Genomic DNA, 17684 nt, shown 5'->3' with positions numbered 1-17684 from the left:
CTACCTAGGCCCACTTCCCTGCCTTATCCACGCAACCCTGTAACTTCACCTAACCTGCATATCTTTGGACACAAAGGGGCAATTTAGCATAGCCGATCCACCTATCCTGCACATCTTTGAGCCAAGGGAGAAATCCGGAGCACCTGGAGGAAACCCACGCAGACACGGGGAGAACGTGCAGACTCCGCAGTCACCCGAGGTTGGAATCGCACCTGGGCCCCTGGCATTGTGAGGCAGCAGTGCTAACCACTGTGCCACCATGCTACAGAGTAAAGTGAGGTCCAGACCAAACAGTTTAACTGCTTGGCCAGGGGCTTTGCAGATTGGAAACTGTAAGTATTAGGCTGCAGATCAGTAACTGAAAGGCTTTCTTTCTCTTTGTGATATTAAAATTATGTCATGGCATTCTTCTTGTAGTTTGGTCTCTTGGATTGCACTTTTTATACTGGGTTTCCCTATGTTTAACTTGTCTTAGTTATTGTATGATTTTGTGGGGTTTTACACCTGTGTTTCTAGAAGCTGGAAATTCATTGGCTGCCACCTAAATTTTTCATCGCGCATCAGAAAAAACATTTTCTGAAAATTTCAGTTGCTGAATCCTGTATTGCAGTATGCCTGGGAGTGGAATACTTTCCATTTCAATCCCCCTGCTGGGTCGGAGAATCCCCGGGGACGGCGCGAATCCCCCCCCTCTGGCGCCGTTTTTTGGGTGGAGGCGAGGTTCACGCCACGCCGGTCGGGGGCCGTTGGCAGCGCCCCCCCCCCCGGCAATTCACCGGGCCCCAATGGGCCGAGCGGCCGTCCGCTTTTGGCCAGCCCCGCCGGCGTGAATCACTCAGCTCAAGTACCGGTGGGACCTGGCGGTAAGTTGGCTGGGGCGGTCCTCAGGGGGCACGGGGGGATCCGACCCCGGGGGGGGGCCACACGGTGGCCTGACCCACGATCAGGACCCACCGATCTGCGGGTGGGTCTGTGCCGTGGGGGCACTCCTTCCTTCCGCGCCGGCCCCTGTAGGGCTCTGCTATGGCCGACGCGGAGCAGAGAACCCCCCGCTCGTGCGCCAAAACACGCCTGCGGTTCCGCTCATGTGTGCGATCCCGCCGGCCCTTTGGCACATGCGTGAACTCGCGCAGTCCCTTCGGCGCCAGCAGAAGCGGAGCCAACCCCTCTGGCGTCCACCTAGCCCCTGAGAAAGTGGAGGTAAGTGGAGAATTCCTCACCTTGGGGGCCCATTGACGCCGGAGTGGTTGGCGCCGGTTTTCCCACTGGGGTGGGACTTAGTCCCCGGAAAGGAGAATCCCGGCCTTGTCAGCTGGAGGCAATTTTGGTTCAGACAATACTGTGTCCCAAACCTCTTGGGGACAGACGGCGATGAGGATGTCAGGAATTTGGGCAAACCACACAGCACCTTACCCTCTGATCCAGGGGGAGGAATGGACAGGCCTTCCACCACTGTGTGCCAAGGGGCATGTCTGGACTGTTCTTGGGCCTCTTGAGGAATTACAGCTATTACACAGACAGTAGACATAAATCCCATTGAAACCTTGGGAAGAGTACCAGGCATTTGCGGGACTAAGGTTCAGTTTATATAAGCACCCGTGTCCAGTTTGTGGATGATGAGAAAAGTCACATTTTTGCGTTAAATGGAGATTCTTATCTGATGCTAACAGGCGAGCAATCTTCTGCTCTTTCCCAAATTCTTAGTACTTGTCTTTTTTTATTTCTGGTCATCATAAAGCTTTTATGGGTTGAAACATTTACTATAGTCAAGGACAAGGGTATTCCCATGAAATCAGTTTGATCTTCAGAAAACATGAATAGTAAAACCACTGTTCTTTTGGTAATAATATGACGGTAAATCATAGCAATGTTATCGGTGGTTAGATACAAGAGAGCTGGTGGCAGAATGTACTCAGTTGGTGTGTTTTCTGTTTATGCTTTTATTGAATGGCAGCCTTCAGTCTCAAAATGAGACAGCATCCTTTGTGAACGTTCTGTAGCAGAACCCCCTAAAGCTAAAAAATAAAATAGTACGAAGTCTTACAACACCAGGTTAAAGTCCAACAGGTTTGTTTTGATGTCACTAGCTTTCGGAGCGCTGCTCCTTCCTCAGGATTCACCTGAGGAAGGAGCAGCGCTCCGAAAGCTAGTGACATCGAAACAAACCTGTTGGACTTTAACCTGGTGTTGTAAGACTTCGTACTGTGCTCACCCCAGTCCAACGCCGGCATCTCCACATCATAAAAAATAAAAGGAAGTAATTTTGGTGAGATGTCTCCACTAGTTAGAAATGAAATACTCAAAATGTTTTTCTGCCCCTGTCACACCAGGTGGAAACTCTGGAAATACTCCACAGTAGACTTGAGGGGGAATTCTTATTGAAATTCGACGCCATAATCCAGACTGAAAACTCAACGTAGAACCAATGAGCGAGTGCTGCATTGTCAGCTGAGATGGTGAACTGACCCCCCCCAACAGCCGGGTCAAAGGACATAAAAGATCCTATGACACTGTTTGAAGAAGAGAAGTGAGTTCTTTATTAAAAACACAAAACTTCTGGAACTCAGCAGGTCCGGCAGCATCGGTGGAGAGAGAAACAGAGTTAACGTTTCGAGTCTGTTTGACTCTTCTTCAGAGCTAAAGAGAGGGAGAAATGTGATGGGTTATGTACTGTATAAGAGGGGGTGGAGCAGAGTAGAAGGTCAGTGGTAGGTGGGAGTTCAGAGAGGTTGCAATAAAGATGTGTAGGGCACAAGGCAAACAAAATATGAAGGACTACAGAAAGTGCTGATAGTGGCATTAAGGTAAGATAGAAGTATGTGCTATTGGAGAACAAAGGTCAGGCCTCAGGGTAAGCAAAACCTGAGAACAAATGACGCATCACGCAAATGACCAGCGGCGTGGGGTGACTTCAATGTTAAATCCTATTGACGAGCGGCGGGATAGAGAATCCCGCTGCCAGCGAACGGGGCGCTGTCTAAAAACACATGGTTGGGGGGCCGGAGAACCCAGCCCAACGTTTCAGGTTGTCAGGACAGGTCATTAGAACAAATGATCATCAACCTAAAGTGTTCATTCTGTTACTCTCCTCTTGTTGTTGCCTGACTTGCTGAGTAGATACAGCATTTTCAGTTTTTATTCCATTCTCCCTATAGTCAGTGAATGAATTGGTTTAGCATGACTCAGGATTAACAATTCCTGAGATATTTCACATTGGATATTGAAGAGGTTGCCAACCATTTCATATCAAATTTTCCAACTAAACAACTAGTCAAATTTATTACAAGAATTAGATAAAGACAGAAGCAAAAGAGAGATAGCAGAACTTGTACAATATTTTCATCTGCATTATATATATTTTCCGGTCCAATATGGCTTTCACTTCTCAAGATCAAAACAACAAGTGGAAGTGGGCAACATTACCATCACTATCCGGAGATATGTTTAATACACCAGGCCAAAAAGCAGAGGTCTACATATGACGGTTATTGAACCTGTTTAAAATGCATACAACGCTAAACAAACTAGCAGGGAAGAGGCCCATGTCCAATCAGCGCAGTTAAAGGGACTATGGTAGGCCGCTCAAAAATGGACCACAAAACTTCCCAAACATTGTTTTTTGTGAGTTGGAACAAGTTGGCTCGACAAAGCACTCCGCACGCCTGGCCTCTCAACTCCCTCTTCCTACTCACTGCCAGTCACTCCCTACCCAGGTCACTGGGCTTTGGTGCGAGGCTGAAATTAAGGCACAAACAGGCAAGCTATGTGTTGCGCCTGATTATCACTTGCACACCTCCTGATTTGTATCGATAAGGTCAGAGGGAAAATGTACTTAGTACTCATTTTTCATTCTTGGGCAAAATGACTGCATTCCAGTAAGTCAGGGGCTGTTTAGCACAGGGCTAAATCACTGGCTTTGAAAGCAGACCAAGGCAGGCCAGCAGCACGGTTCAATTCCCGTAACAGCCTCCCCGAACAGGTGCCGGAATGTGGCGACTAGTGGCTTTTCACAGTAACTTCATTGATTTCATAGCTGATTTGGGATACTGAAGAACTCAGTCTTCAAAGCATTTTGAACCTCCACTTGTCTTAGAATACCTTTAACGTATTTGCAAACACAGATTATGAGCGCCATTTCCCTAACTTGCCTAAATTATCTTTGCACAGATCTGAGGCACTAGCTAGGCGACGGTGAATTGATCAGGTTTTCTCCATAGCAATGACATGAAAGCGAGCGTCCTGTCCTTAAAGTGAGAAAATATTTTTGAGAGAACGTTTGTGTATTTGTCTCATGTCCTCCACACACAAAAACCAAACAAATCTTCTCAGGATACTTCAGACAGAAACCGCCGGGATTCTCCCCTACCCGGCGGGGCGGGGGGTCCCGGCGGGACGGAGTGGCGTGAACCACTCCGGCGTCGGGCCGCCCCATAGGCGCGGAGAATCCACACATTTAGGGGCCAAGCCCTCACCTTGAGGGGCTAGCCCCGCGGCGGAGTGGTTTGCGCACCGCCGACCGGCGAGAAAGGCCTTTGGCGCCACGCCAGTTGGGGCCGAAAGGACTTCGCCGGGCAGCGGAAGTCCGCGCATGCGCGGGAGCGCAGCGGCTGCTGACGTCATCCCCGCGCATGCGCAGGGGGGTGCCTCTTACGCATCGGCCATCGCGGAGGCTGTGGCAGAGGCGGAAGGAAAAGAGTGCCCCCACGGCACAGGTCCGCCCGTGGATCGGTGGGTCCCAATCGCGGGCCAGGCCACCATGGGGGCACCCCCCCCCCAGGACCCCAGAGCCCGCCCGCACCGCTGGTCCCGTCGGTAAGGTAGGTGGTTTGATTCACGCCGGCGGGACTGGCATAGCAGCAGTGGGACTTCGGCCCATCGCGGGCCGGAGAATCGCCGGGGGTCCCGCCGACCGACGCGGCACGATTCCCACCCCCGCCAAATTTTCGGTGCCGGCGAATTCGGCGGCCGGCAGGGGCGGGATTCACACCGTCCCCCGGCGATTCTCCAACCCGGCGGGGGGTCGGAGAATCCCGCCCCGTTACATTTCCAACACACAGGCCAGCTCAAAATTTATGTAACAAAGTATAAATTTTTTTTTTTTCAATTCAAAAAAATATACTTTATTCATAAAATTTATCATAAGCATTACAGAGCCGCATAAACAGTTGAAGCTTTGTATCCATTATAATATGAGTGGACAGGATCAGTCTATGAGGCTACTTATATCAAATAGCCTTTGACACTCACTGTTTACTGTCATCCCTTAAGAATGCAACTTAGAATTGGCAGTCGAAAAGCCCATTAAGGGCACTCATTACGACTGAATTACTACTGTCCAGAAAAGCTGAAGATTGCAACTAATCAAGCCCATGGTTATTTACTTTTATGAGACAAATAGGAAGCTCAAACATGAATCAATTAAAGCACTGTAACAGGCGCAATGTCAAATAAAATGTATGTAAATAAAACATGGCAATACGGCAGCTGCTCTTTTCCTGCTGCTGTAAGCCCATGTTAAATGGCCACGGACTGACATTAACCATGAGAAGATTAGTAACAGCACTCAAACTTCCAGAATCAACTCATTATATGCTCCTTACTAGCCCTTTAAAAGTCCTTGTGACTAATGCTCAGTGCTTTAGTAATCCTGGACACTCATTATGTGGCCATAATTTGACATTGGAGTAGCACCTGGCATAAATGCTGGGAAAAGACAAGGGAGGTTATTTCATCCTTGCCTCACTTGGATATTATAATAAAACATCTCCCTGCTTTATGTGTGGATTTTCTTCACCCAATACCTCACTTACCTGTCAGAAATGCCTATTATGTGCAGAATAGGAAGGCATCCGACATTATTGGCTAGAATGCTCCTTAAAAGGAGTCTAGGAATGCTGTTCTACTGCAATCAGCGTCGTAGTGAAGCAGTCTGGGAATGATATCCTGCTGCACTCAGCATTGCAGTGAAGCAGTCTGGGAACGGTGTCATGCCACAGTCAGTGTCACAGTGAAGCAGTCTGGGAATGATATCCTGCTGCACTCAGCATTGCAGTGAAGCAGTCTGAGAACGGTTTCCTGCACAGTCAGCGTCGGTAGTACTGAGGATTCTTTTGCAGCCAGTCCGGATGAAATGATCAGTCGAACACCTCGTTACTTTAACATGTTTATTTCTCGGCCGGGGCTAAAACCACTGTATCTCTTGAGAGTTACACCAGCAAGCCAAAGTCAATACATCTAACAGCAGTTCTTATACAGTTTTTGGCTCATTTCTGAGGGCAGCTCCCTTGCATTCCTATCTGTGCTCTCAGCTCAATTATAATTCAGCCCCCCTCAATTATAATTATCTTTAAGCCTAGTGCACCCATTCCCAAGGCCGTTACTGCAATTTGTCTGGTACAAAAACAAGTGATACATTTTGCTACCAGAAGCCTGTCTTGACATTTCTTCACACAAAGCTTTATCTAACATTTTGTTTTTCCCATAAAGTTCCAATCCATCTTGAGCCAAACTCTCATTTATCAATCATCAGCCAAACCCTCAGTACACGGGCAGATGACGACTTTTTGAGCTGATATCACAGTTCAGAAAGTGATGTGGGACCAATGGGAACAGCTGACTGGTGAGTACATCCTGATGGTTATTTTCACATTATCTTAAATTGTAAGTCATTGTTTAAGCAAGGGTAGGGACTTATTTATTCTTTGAATATCTTCTAAAGTTTTACATTTAAAGGGTTTAGTCTTGGCAGGAGAGCACAAAGCTCTGGTATGCTCCTCCTGCTCTATGTGGGAAGCAGAACACATTTCCAGTGTCTGGGGCCAGCATGTGTGCAGAAAATGTGTGTCCAGCTGCAGCTCCTGGAAGCTCGTGTTTCAGACCTGGAATGACTGCTTGGGACAATGTGGAGCATTTGTGGGCCTGAAAGCATTGTGGATTGCACATTTAGAGAGGTTGTCACATCGCAGCTGAAGGGACTTGAGCAAGGAGGGAATGGGTGGCCACCAGGTAGTCCAAGAGAAACAGGCAGGTAGTTCAGGAGTCCCCTGGGGTTCCGCTGGCAGATCCATTTCGGAGGCTGGTTCCTCCAGTAAGTGCAGACAGATCAAAGCTCTGACACCACAAGCAGCTTGTCTGTACAGGAGGGAGGGGGGGGTGAAGAGAGGAAAAGCAATAGTTATAGACGCTACTGTGGCCGTCAACATGACTCCAGGATTGTGTGTTGCCTCCCTGGTGCTAGGGGCAGGGATATCAGTGGACGGCTGCAGGGAATCGGGTAGGGGGAGGGTGATAAGGCAGAGGTCATGGGCTAGGTGGACGACGGAGGTGTTGGCGTCACGCCGAAGGGACTGCGCGAGTCCGCGCATGCGCCAAAGGGCCAGCGTGATGCCGCGCATGCGTGGAACCGCCGCCGTATTCTGGCGCATGCGCAGGGAGGTGTCTTCTCCGTGCCAGCCATGGCGGACCATACAGGGGCCGGCGCGGAAGGAAGAAGTGCCCCATGGCACAGGCCCACCCGCAGATCGGTGGGCCCCGATCGCGGGCCAGGCCACCGTGCCCCCCCCCCCCCGGGTCAGATCCCCCCGTGCCCCTCCGAGGACCGCCCCAGCCGACTTACCTGCCATGTGGGACCATGTCTAATCCATGACTGGCTGAAACCGACGGCCGCTCGGCCCATCGGGGCCCGGAGAATTGCCAGGTGGGGCCTCTGCCAACGGCCCCTGACCGGCATGGCGTGAACCCTGCCCCCGCCCGAAAACCTTTTGCCGGAGAATACGGCAGCCGGCGTCGGGGCGGGATTTGCGCTGCCCCCCGGGGTTCCCTGACCCGGCGGGGGGGGGGTCGGAGAATCCCGCCCAAAATATTTAGGCGAGACAGCGGAGGGGATAAAAGAGGAGGATGCATTGCATTATTAGTTGAGGTGTCAATTACTGCAGTAAGGAGAGATGATGGGCGTGATCTACGAGCCACGTCCTGCTGGGATTGGAATGGGACACGGCCGATGGATCCCGGGAAAAGGCCCCCTGGGATTCCCAACGGCCATTACGCCTTGCGAGATCTAACCAGAGGAGAGGTGCCAAAGGACTGGAGAACAGCTAATCTGATTCCACTATTTAAGAAGGGTTGTAGAGGTAAACCAGGGAACTACAGACCAGTGAGTCTCACATCAGTGGCAGGGAAACTACTGAAGAAAATTCTGAAGGAGAGAATCTATCTCCACTTGGAGAGGCAAGGTTTGATCAGGAATAGTCAGCATGGCTTTGTCAGAGCGAGGGTCTGCCTTACAAATTTTTATTGAATTTTATAGAGGAGGTGGCCAGGTATGTGGATGAGGGTAATGCAATTGATGGTTTATATGGATTTCGGCAAAGCCTTTGACAAGGTCCCACATGGGAGACTTATAAAGAAGGCAAATGCACATGGGATACAGGGTGATTTGATAAGGTGGATTTAAAATTGCCTTAGTTGTAGGAGACAGAGGGTTATGGCAGAAGACTACTTTCGTGACTGGAAGCCAGTGTTCAGTGGCATGCCACAGGATTCTGTGCTGGATCCCCTATTATTCGCCATTTACATAAATAACATAGGTGACTATGTGGGGAGCGGGATCAGTAAGTTTGCAGATGACACAAAGATTGGCTGGGTGGTTAACTGTGAAGTTGAGTGTCTTGGGTTCCAGGAACATATAGATGGGATGGTCAAATGGGCAGAAAAGTGGTAGATGGAATTTAACTCTGAAAAGTGTGAGGGGCAACATTTTGGAAGGAGTAATTTGACAAGGAAATATTCAATGAGCTAAGAAGTTCTGAGGAACAAAGGGACTTTGGAGTATTTATTCATAGATCTCTGAGGCAGAAGGGCAGGTTAATAGGGTGGTGAAAAGGCAAATGGGACACTTGCCTTTATCAATCAAGGCTTAGATCACAAAAGCAGGGAGGTCATGTTGCAGTTATATAGAACTTTGATGAGGCCTGTGTGCAGTTCTGGCTGCCACATTAAATGAAGGATGTATTGCACTGGAGAGGGTGCAGAGGGGATTCACAAGGATGTTGCCTGGGATGGAACACTGAAGTTATGAAGAGAAGTTGGAGAGGCCTTGGGTTGTTTTCGCTGGAGCAGAGAAGACAGAGGGGCGACCTGATCGAGATGTACAAGATTATGAGGGGCATGGATAGGGAGCAACTGTTCCCCTTAGTTGAAGGCCAGCCACAAGTTCAAGGTGAAAGGCAGGCGGTTAAGGGGGGTTGTGAGGAAAAACCTTTTCCCCCAGAGGGTCGCGATGGTCTGGAATGCACTGCCTGGTAGAGGCGGGTTGCCTCACTCCTTTACAGTGTACCTGGGTGAGCTCTCGGTACAGCATAACATTCAAGGCTATGGGCCAAGTGCTAGTAAGTGGGATTAAGCAGGTAGGTCAAGTGTTTTTCATGTGCAGACTCAATGAGCCTGAAGGGCTTCTTCTGCACTGTGAGATTCTGTGAAAAGGAGTGTGCGGGGGCTACAAATACAGCTTTCCTGTTCTTTGGGTGCGGGCAAGTCATGAACCGTGACCCCTGTACCTGAAAAACTGGGAAGAAGCATTTGGTGGGAATGCTGCAATTCTGATTTACGCACTTAATTTCCTTGATTGTAGCAATGGGCTAAGTACCTATCTGACTGCTCCTCTGATCTTAAAAAGAATCATCTCAAAGAAAATTATGTAAATCATGATGAAAATCAGCCTCCAATGTTGTGCAAGTTAGGTGGATTGGCTCTGATCAATTGCCCCTAAGTGTCCAAAGATTAGGTGGAGTCACAGGGATAGAGGGATAGGGTAGGTGATTGAATCTTTTGAATGGTCAGTGCAGACTCAATGAGCCAAATGGCCTCGTCCTGCACTGTAGGGATTCTATGATACTCACAGATTCAAGAACAAGTCCAACCGTGGGTCTGTGTGGAGTCTGCACAGTCTCTCTGTGGCTGTGTGGGTTTCCTCCGGGTGGTCCGGTTTCTTCCCACTGTCCAAATATGTGCGGGTTAGGTGAAATGGTCGTGCTAAACTGTCCCTTAGTGTCCATGGATGTGCAGTTTAGGTTACGGGGATAGGGCAGGATGGGCAGGTGATTAAGTGGAGTGTTTGGAGGGTCGGTGTAGACTCGATGGGCCGAATGACCTTCTTCTGGGATTCTATGATTCTAAATTAAAATGCACCCTACATCACTTATTGATGGTTTTTATTCTTTCTGAAATGGAAGGTTTGCCAAATATTGTTGAAGAAGTGCCCCTTTAGTGAATTAAAGGAATCAATTAAATGTTAATTGAAAGACCACAAGACCGTGTAGTAACTGAAAACAAGATGTGATTTACCTGAGGACAGAGCAGAGGAAGTCTGATGTATGCCAGCAGTTTGCTAAGTTCTTTCTGTCTGTTATCTGTATCGTGCCGAACCCAGCTAAGCAGTGCATTCAATATGGTTTCTTCATTTGGTATATTCATGTCATCACTGGCCAACAATTTAACTATCTCATTTCCTGGCAGTAACAGAAACTCCTGATTCCTTATCACATCCATGAAGTGCTCCTGGAATAAAAAAAGAAATATCACCATGTATTCCTCTCAAGCAGGTTCGCTGTAAATATTTAAAAACGGGATTAAAAACCAATGCACAATTCAAAGTCCCTCTCACAAAAAAATGTGAAACACGTAGGTTGTTGCATCTAAAAAGTATTAAACAGATCGTGCCTTCTGCCATATGTTGTTACCTGAAAGCACAAAAGTGAATAACTGATGTGCATGCATAATTTAGGTACATGGAGGAATTACAAAAATGACTGTACAACAACTTTTATGATTCATTCATCACAGAACCATAAAATCAGCAGACCTGGAATTTATGCAATGAGTTTCCTTATGCAAGACACATGTATACACAATTAGCTGATTGTGCATTTGAGCTAGCTGAAAACTCTGAACTCGCGCTTTCCTGTTAAACATTTGTTTTGATAGCTTTATTTGGATCTTGCAGTGTCCTTTTTGCTTGACAGAGCAAGGTAAAGTACTGAGGCAAAGAGTGTAGGATGTTACCACTGACCCAATGGACCACGTACTTTGTATGGCAGTACCTGTAACATTAAATACATGCGTTGGGTGACGGCCAGTTGCAAGAAGCTGCCGAACTGAAGTATATAGAGCCTGGACGGGGGTTTGACATGCTGTTGCCTCCACCCACCCCTCCTCGGGAGAAACAAAATATTCCCCTGACAGTTCCCTTTGTAAGAGAGGTTCTAACCACCACCCCTTGACATTCAATGGCATTACCATCGCTGAATCCCCACAATCAACATCCTGGGGGTTATCATTGATCAGAAACTGAACTGGACTAGCCATATTAATACTGTGGCTACCAGGGCAAGTCAAAGGCTAGGAATCTTATGGCAAGTACTCATCCTGACTCCCCAAAGCCTGTCCACCATCTGGAAAGCACAAGTCAGGAGTTTAATGGAATACTCTCCACTTACCTGGATGCATGCAGCTCCAGCAACACTCAAGTAGCTCGACACCATCCCGGACAAAGCAGTCCACTTGATTGCTCCCCCTTCCACATTTAAACCCTCCACCACTGACGAACAGTGGCAGCCATGTGTACCATCTACAAGATGCACTGCAGTAACTCACCAAGGTTCCTCTGACAGTACCTTCCAAACCCACGACTATTACCATCTAGAAGGACAAGAGCAGCAGATACTTGGGAACCCCACCACCTGGAGGTGTCCCTCTAAGTCACTCACCACCCAGACTTGGAAATATATCGCCGTTTCTTCACTGTCGCTGGGGCAACATCCTGGAACTCCCTCCTTAGCAGCACAGTGGGTGTACCTATACCTCAAGAACTGCAGCGATTCAAGAAGGCAACTCACCACCATCTTCTGAAGGACAACTAGGGATGGCAATAAATGCTGGCCTAACCAGCGACACCCACATTCCGTAAATAAATGAAAAAGGCCAAATTGTCTTGTGATCTTCTTCCTTCTTTAGAAGGATGGCACAGTAGCAGTGGTTATCACTGTTGCTTCACAGCACCAGGACCTGGATTTGATTCCCTGCTTGAGTCACTGTCTGTGCGGAGTCTGCGCGTTCTCCCCGTGTCTGCGTGGGTTTCCTCCGGGCCCTCCAGTTTCCTCCCACAAGTCCCGAAAGTCATGCTTGTCAGGTGATTTGGACATTCTGAATTCTCCCGCTGTGTACCCGAACAGGCGCCGCAGTGTGGCGACTAGGGGATTTTCACAGTAACTTCATTGCAATATTAATGTAAGCCTACGTGTGACACTAATAAAGATTATTATTAGGTGTCCAGGTGTGTACCCTCAGGTGGGCCCTAAGGTTCTGTCCCTGAAGAGGCTAGGTGCATCACCCTTCTTAGCATGAGCGCTTCTAAAAGTGTCAGGTAGTCAAGAGGCCAAGATCTTGGAAATTCCCAGCCCAAGGAATTCTCACCTGTTCCACATCACTGGTTGTGTAAGGGGAAAGCAGAGACTTCACCCACTACAAGGCCCTATGAGAATACCCAGCACAGTGTAAGAGATGGTACCTGCATGACCCAATATATTTTACATACTTTCCACTGTACTTCTGCTGGATTCATGGTGAGGGTGCAACAGAGGAAGTGAGGATTTTTGGCTGCATAAAGCCTAATAGTTAAGAGCAAAGAGGGATTTTAAGATGCTGTTTTCTTTAACATGACATATACAAATTAGGATTTTGAGTACTACATGTAAACATGCATCATCAAAGTCACCTGATTAATACATCATAAGTGATACATCACCGTATAGATATGCATTGCAGTTTCTGTACGGTTAATCAAACAAACAGGAAACAAAGAAATACGCTGTGGTTCCACTAATATCTCTAGCTTGAATTTTAGACATTAAATAAGAGGTCTATCTATGAATTGCCATGATGTGGAGATGCCGGCGTTGGACTGGGGTGAGCACAGTACGAAGTCTTACAACACCAGGTTAAAGTCCAACAGGTTTGTTTCGATGTCACTAGCTTTCGGAGCGCTGCTCCTTCCTCAGGTGAATGAAGAGGTATGTTCCAGAAACATATATACAGACAGATTCGAAGATGCCAAACAATGCTTGGAATGCGACCATTAGCAGGTGATTAAATCTTTACAGATCCAGAGATGGGGTAACCCCAGGTTAAAGAGGTGTGAATTGTGTCAAGCCAGGACAGTTGGTAGGATTTCGCAGGCCAGATGGTGGGGGATGAATGTAATGCGACATGAATCCCAGGTCCCGGTTGAGGCCGCACTCATGTGTGCGGAACTTGGCTACAAGTTTCTGCTCGGCCATTCTGCGTTGTCGCGGTCCTGAAGGCCGCCTTGGAGAACGCTTACCCGGAGATCAGAGGCTGAATGCCCTTGACTGCTGAAGTGTTCCCCGACTGGAAGGGAACATTCCTGCCTGGATTCCCTTCCAGTCGGGGAACACTTCAGCAGTCAAGGGCATTCAACCTCTGATCTCCGGGTAAGCGTTCTCCAAGGCGGCCTTCAGGACGCGCGACAACGCAGAATCGCCGAGCAGAAACTTATAGCCAAGTTCCGCACACATGAGTGCGGCCTCAACCGGGACCTGGGATTCATGTTGCATTACATTCATCCCCCACCATCTGGCCTGCGAAATCCTACCAACTGTCCTGGCTTGAGACAATTCACACCTCTATAACCTGGGGTTACCCCATCTCTGGATCTGTAAAGATTTAATTACCTGCTAATGCTCGCATTCCAAGCATTGTTTGGCATCTTTGAATTTGTCTATATATATGTTTCTGGAACATACCTCTTCATTCACCTGAGGAAGGAGCAGCGCTCCGAAAGCTAGTGACATCGAAACAAACCTGTTGGACTTTAACCTGGTGTTGTAAGACTTCGTACTGTATCTATGAATTGCCACATCATCCTAAATTTCCAAAGTCCGTAGTCTCTGGTGTATGATAATGATTGGGGGTCGCCAGGGAAGCATTATTTGTAAGAATGGACATATCTGTGCCAGTTCATTGCTGGGTCTTGCATAAGGGCCCAGCAATGGGAACAAAGAACAAAGAACAAAGAAAATTACAGCACAGGAACAGGACCTTCGGCCCTCCCAGCCTGCGCCGATCCAGATCCTTTATCTAAACCTGTCGTCTATTTTGCAAGGATCTACTTCCCTCTATTCTCCGCCCGTTCATATATCTGTCTAGATGCATCTTGAATTATGCTATCGTGCCCACCTCTACCACCTCCGCTGGCAAAGCGTTCCAGGCACCCACCACCCACTGCGTAACAAACTTTCCACGCACATCTCCCTTAAACTTTCCCCCTCTCACCTTGAAATCGTGACCCCTTGTAATTGACACCCCCACTCTTGGAAAAAGCTTGTTGCTATCCACCCTGTCCATACCTCTCATAATTTTGTAGACCTCAATCAGGTCCCCCCTCAACCTCCCTCTTTCCAATGAAAACAATCCTAATCTACTCTCCCTTTCTTCATTGCCAGCACCCTCCATACCAGGCAACACCCTCGTGAACCTCCTCTGCACCCTCTCTAAAGCATCCACATCCTTCTGGTAATGTGGCGACCAGAACTGCATGCAGTATTCCAAATGTGGCCCACCCAAAGTCCTATACAACTGTAACATGACCTGCTGACTCTTGTACTCAATACCCCGTCCGATGAAGGCAAGCATGCTGTATGCCTTCTTGACCACTCTATCGACCTGCGTTGCCACCTTCAGGGTACAATGGACCTGAACTCCCAGATCTCTCTGTGCATCAATTTTCCCCAGGACTCTTCTATTGACCGTGTAGTCCGCTCTTGAATTAGATCTTCCAAGATGCACCACCTCGCATTTGCCTGGATTGAACTCCATCTGCCATTTCTCCGTCCAACTCTCCAATCTATCTATATTTTGCTGTATTCTCTGACAGTCCTCCTCACTATCTGCAACTCCACCAACCTTAGTAACATCTGCAAACTTGCTAATCAGATCACCTATACCTTCGTCCAGATCATTTATGTATATCACAAACAACAGTGGTCAGAGCACGGATCCCTGTGGAACACCACTAGTCACCTTTCTCCATTTTGAGACACTCCCTTCCACCACTACTCTCTGTCTCCTGTTGCCCAGCCAGTTCTTTATCCATCTACCTAGTACACCCTGAACCCCATACGACTTCACTTTTTCCATCAACCTGCCATGGGAAACTTTATCAAACGCCTTACTGAAGTCCATGTATATGACATCTACAGCCCTTCCCTCATCAATTAACTTTGTCACTTCCTCAAAGAATTCTATTAAGTTTGTAAGACATGACCTTCCCTGCACAAAACCATTCTGCCTATCACTGACAAGTCTATTTTCTTCCAAATGTGAATAGATCCTATCCCTCAGTATCTTCTCCAACAGTTTGCCTACCACTGACGTCAAGCTCACAGGTCTATAATTCCCTGGATTATCCCTGCTACCCTTCTTAAAAAAAGGGACAACATTAGCCATTCTCCAGTTCTCTGGGACCTCACTCGTGCTCAAGGATGCTGCAAAGATATCTGTTAAGGCCCCAGCTATTTCGTCCTCGCTTCCCTCAGTAACCTGGGATAGATCCCATCCGGACCTGGGGACTTGTCCACCTTAATGCCTTTTAGAATACCCAAACCTTCCCCCTTCCTTATGCCGACTTGACCTAGAGTATTTAAACATCCATCCCTAGTCTCAACATCCGTCATCCTTGGTGAATACCGATGCAAAGTACTCATTAAGAATCTCACCCATTTCCTCTGACTCCACGCATAAATTCCCTCTTTTGTCTTTGAGTGGGCCAATCCTTTCTCTAGTAACCCTGTTGCTCCTTATATACGAATAAAAAGCTTTGGGATTTTCCTTAACCCTGTTAGCCAAAGATATTTCATGACCCCTTTTAGCCCTCTTTATTGCGCATTTGAGATTTGTCCTACTTTCCTGATATTCCTCCAAAGCTTCATCAGTTTTAAATCGCCTAGATCTTATATATGCTTCCTTTTTCATCTTAGCTAGTATCACAATTCCACCCGTCATCCATGGTTCCCTAATCTTGCCATTTATATCCCTCATTTTCACAGGGACATGTCTGTCCCGCACTCTAATCAACCTTTCCTTAAAGGACTCCCACATTTCAAATGTGGATTTACCCTTAAACAGCTGTTCCCAATCCACATTCCCTAGCTCCTGCTGAATTTTGTTATACTTGGCCTTTCCCCAAGTTAGCACTCTTCCTTTAGGACCACTCTCGTCTTTGTCCATGAGTATTCTAAAACTTACGGAATTGTGATCGCTATTCCCAAAGTAATCACCGACTGAAACTTCAACCACCTGGCCGGATCATTCCCCAATACCAGGTCCAGTATGGCCCCTTCCCGAGTTGGACTATTTACATACTGCTCGAAAAAACTCTCCTGGATGCTCCTTACAAATTCTGCTCCATCTATGCTTCCAACACTACATGAGTCCCATTCAATGTTGGGGAAGTTAAAATCTCCCATCACGACCATCCTATTGCTCCTACATTTTTCTATAATCTGTCTACATATTTGTACTTCTACTTCACGCTCGCCTTTGGGAGGCCTGTAGTAAAGTCCCAACAATGTTACTGCACCCTTCCTATTTCTTAGCTCTACCCATATTGCCTCAGTGCTCGAATCCTCCATCATGCCCTCCTTAATCAGAGCTGTGATATCATCTCTGACCAGGAATGCAACTCCTCCACCCCTTTTACCTACCTCTCTATCCCTCCTGAAGCATCTATACCCTGGGATATTTAGTTGCCAGTCTTGCCCTTCCCTCAACCAAGTCTCAGTAATACCAGTCATATTCCCAGGTACTAATCCAAGCCCTAAGTTCATCTGCCTTACCTGCTACACTTCTCGCATTAAATCAAATGCACCTCAGACCACCTGTCCCTTTGCGTTCATCATCTCCTCCCTGTCTACTCTTCCCCTTAGTCACATTGAGTTTATTATCTAGTACCTTACTGGCTTTAGTTGCTGCCTCTTTACTGACCTCTAACTTCCTAATCTGGTTCCCATCCCCCTGCCACATTTGATGTTTTGTGATCTTTTGTGTCCCAAACCTTGTTCCAATCCTTTATGAAAATCGCCATATGGAATAAGACTCCGACTCCACACGACCATCCTGGAAACTACCATGCATTTCCAGAAAGTGGCCAAACTTGCAGCTGCCCTGATGGACTCTTGCTAGACAGAATGGGAGTCCACCAGAAATCTTTGCCATTTTAGAGCCTGTTCTCGGCTCGCTATGTTCCTGCACCTCCTTTGGAGTTTCTCACCTTATGATGATGGTATAGAAAATAATGTGCCTTATCATGATGTAGAAAAAGTGACACCTTACATCTAGTTTTTTTGCTGTTCTTCAACTAATGCTTGATGCTGACAGTCACTGGAAAATATTAATTTCCTCAACATGTGAAAAATTCACAGCTTAAAATAGTGACTATTTGAGACTCTTCCAAAATTTTAGTTTTAAAATTAAAATCATACAAAAAGATATTAATATTATAAACTGGAATCTCTTCTGTTTTACTCCTCAAAGGCAACATATTTTATTGTTTTTGAAAAAGGTTATGAAGCAGAATGTATTCAGAATATTCTGCCTATTCATCACAAATACTG

The 17684-nt window shown here is 47.3% G+C and overlaps 1 protein-coding gene across 5 annotated transcripts in view; it reads right to left on the bottom strand.

Annotated features, from left to right (window-relative positions):
- The window catches only part of klhl5 (kelch-like family member 5), a 252038-nt gene that overhangs the window by 87222 nt on the left and 147132 nt on the right, over positions 1-17684 (bottom strand). For all 5 annotated transcript variants that reach the window (XM_072496580.1, XM_072496579.1, XM_072496578.1 and 2 more), the window contains one exon: positions 10342-10554. In XM_072496580.1, coding sequence (XP_072352681.1) covers positions 10342-10554 — 213 coding nt within the window. The remainder of the gene's footprint in view (positions 1-10341; positions 10555-17684) is intronic.

This window comes from Scyliorhinus torazame, chromosome 3 (genome assembly GCF_047496885.1).
Source record: "Scyliorhinus torazame isolate Kashiwa2021f chromosome 3, sScyTor2.1, whole genome shotgun sequence".
NCBI classification, from domain to species: Eukaryota; Metazoa; Chordata; class Chondrichthyes; order Carcharhiniformes; family Scyliorhinidae; genus Scyliorhinus; species Scyliorhinus torazame.
Note: the sequence above shows the minus strand (reverse complement) of the source record. Positions and strands in the feature narration are given on the sequence as shown.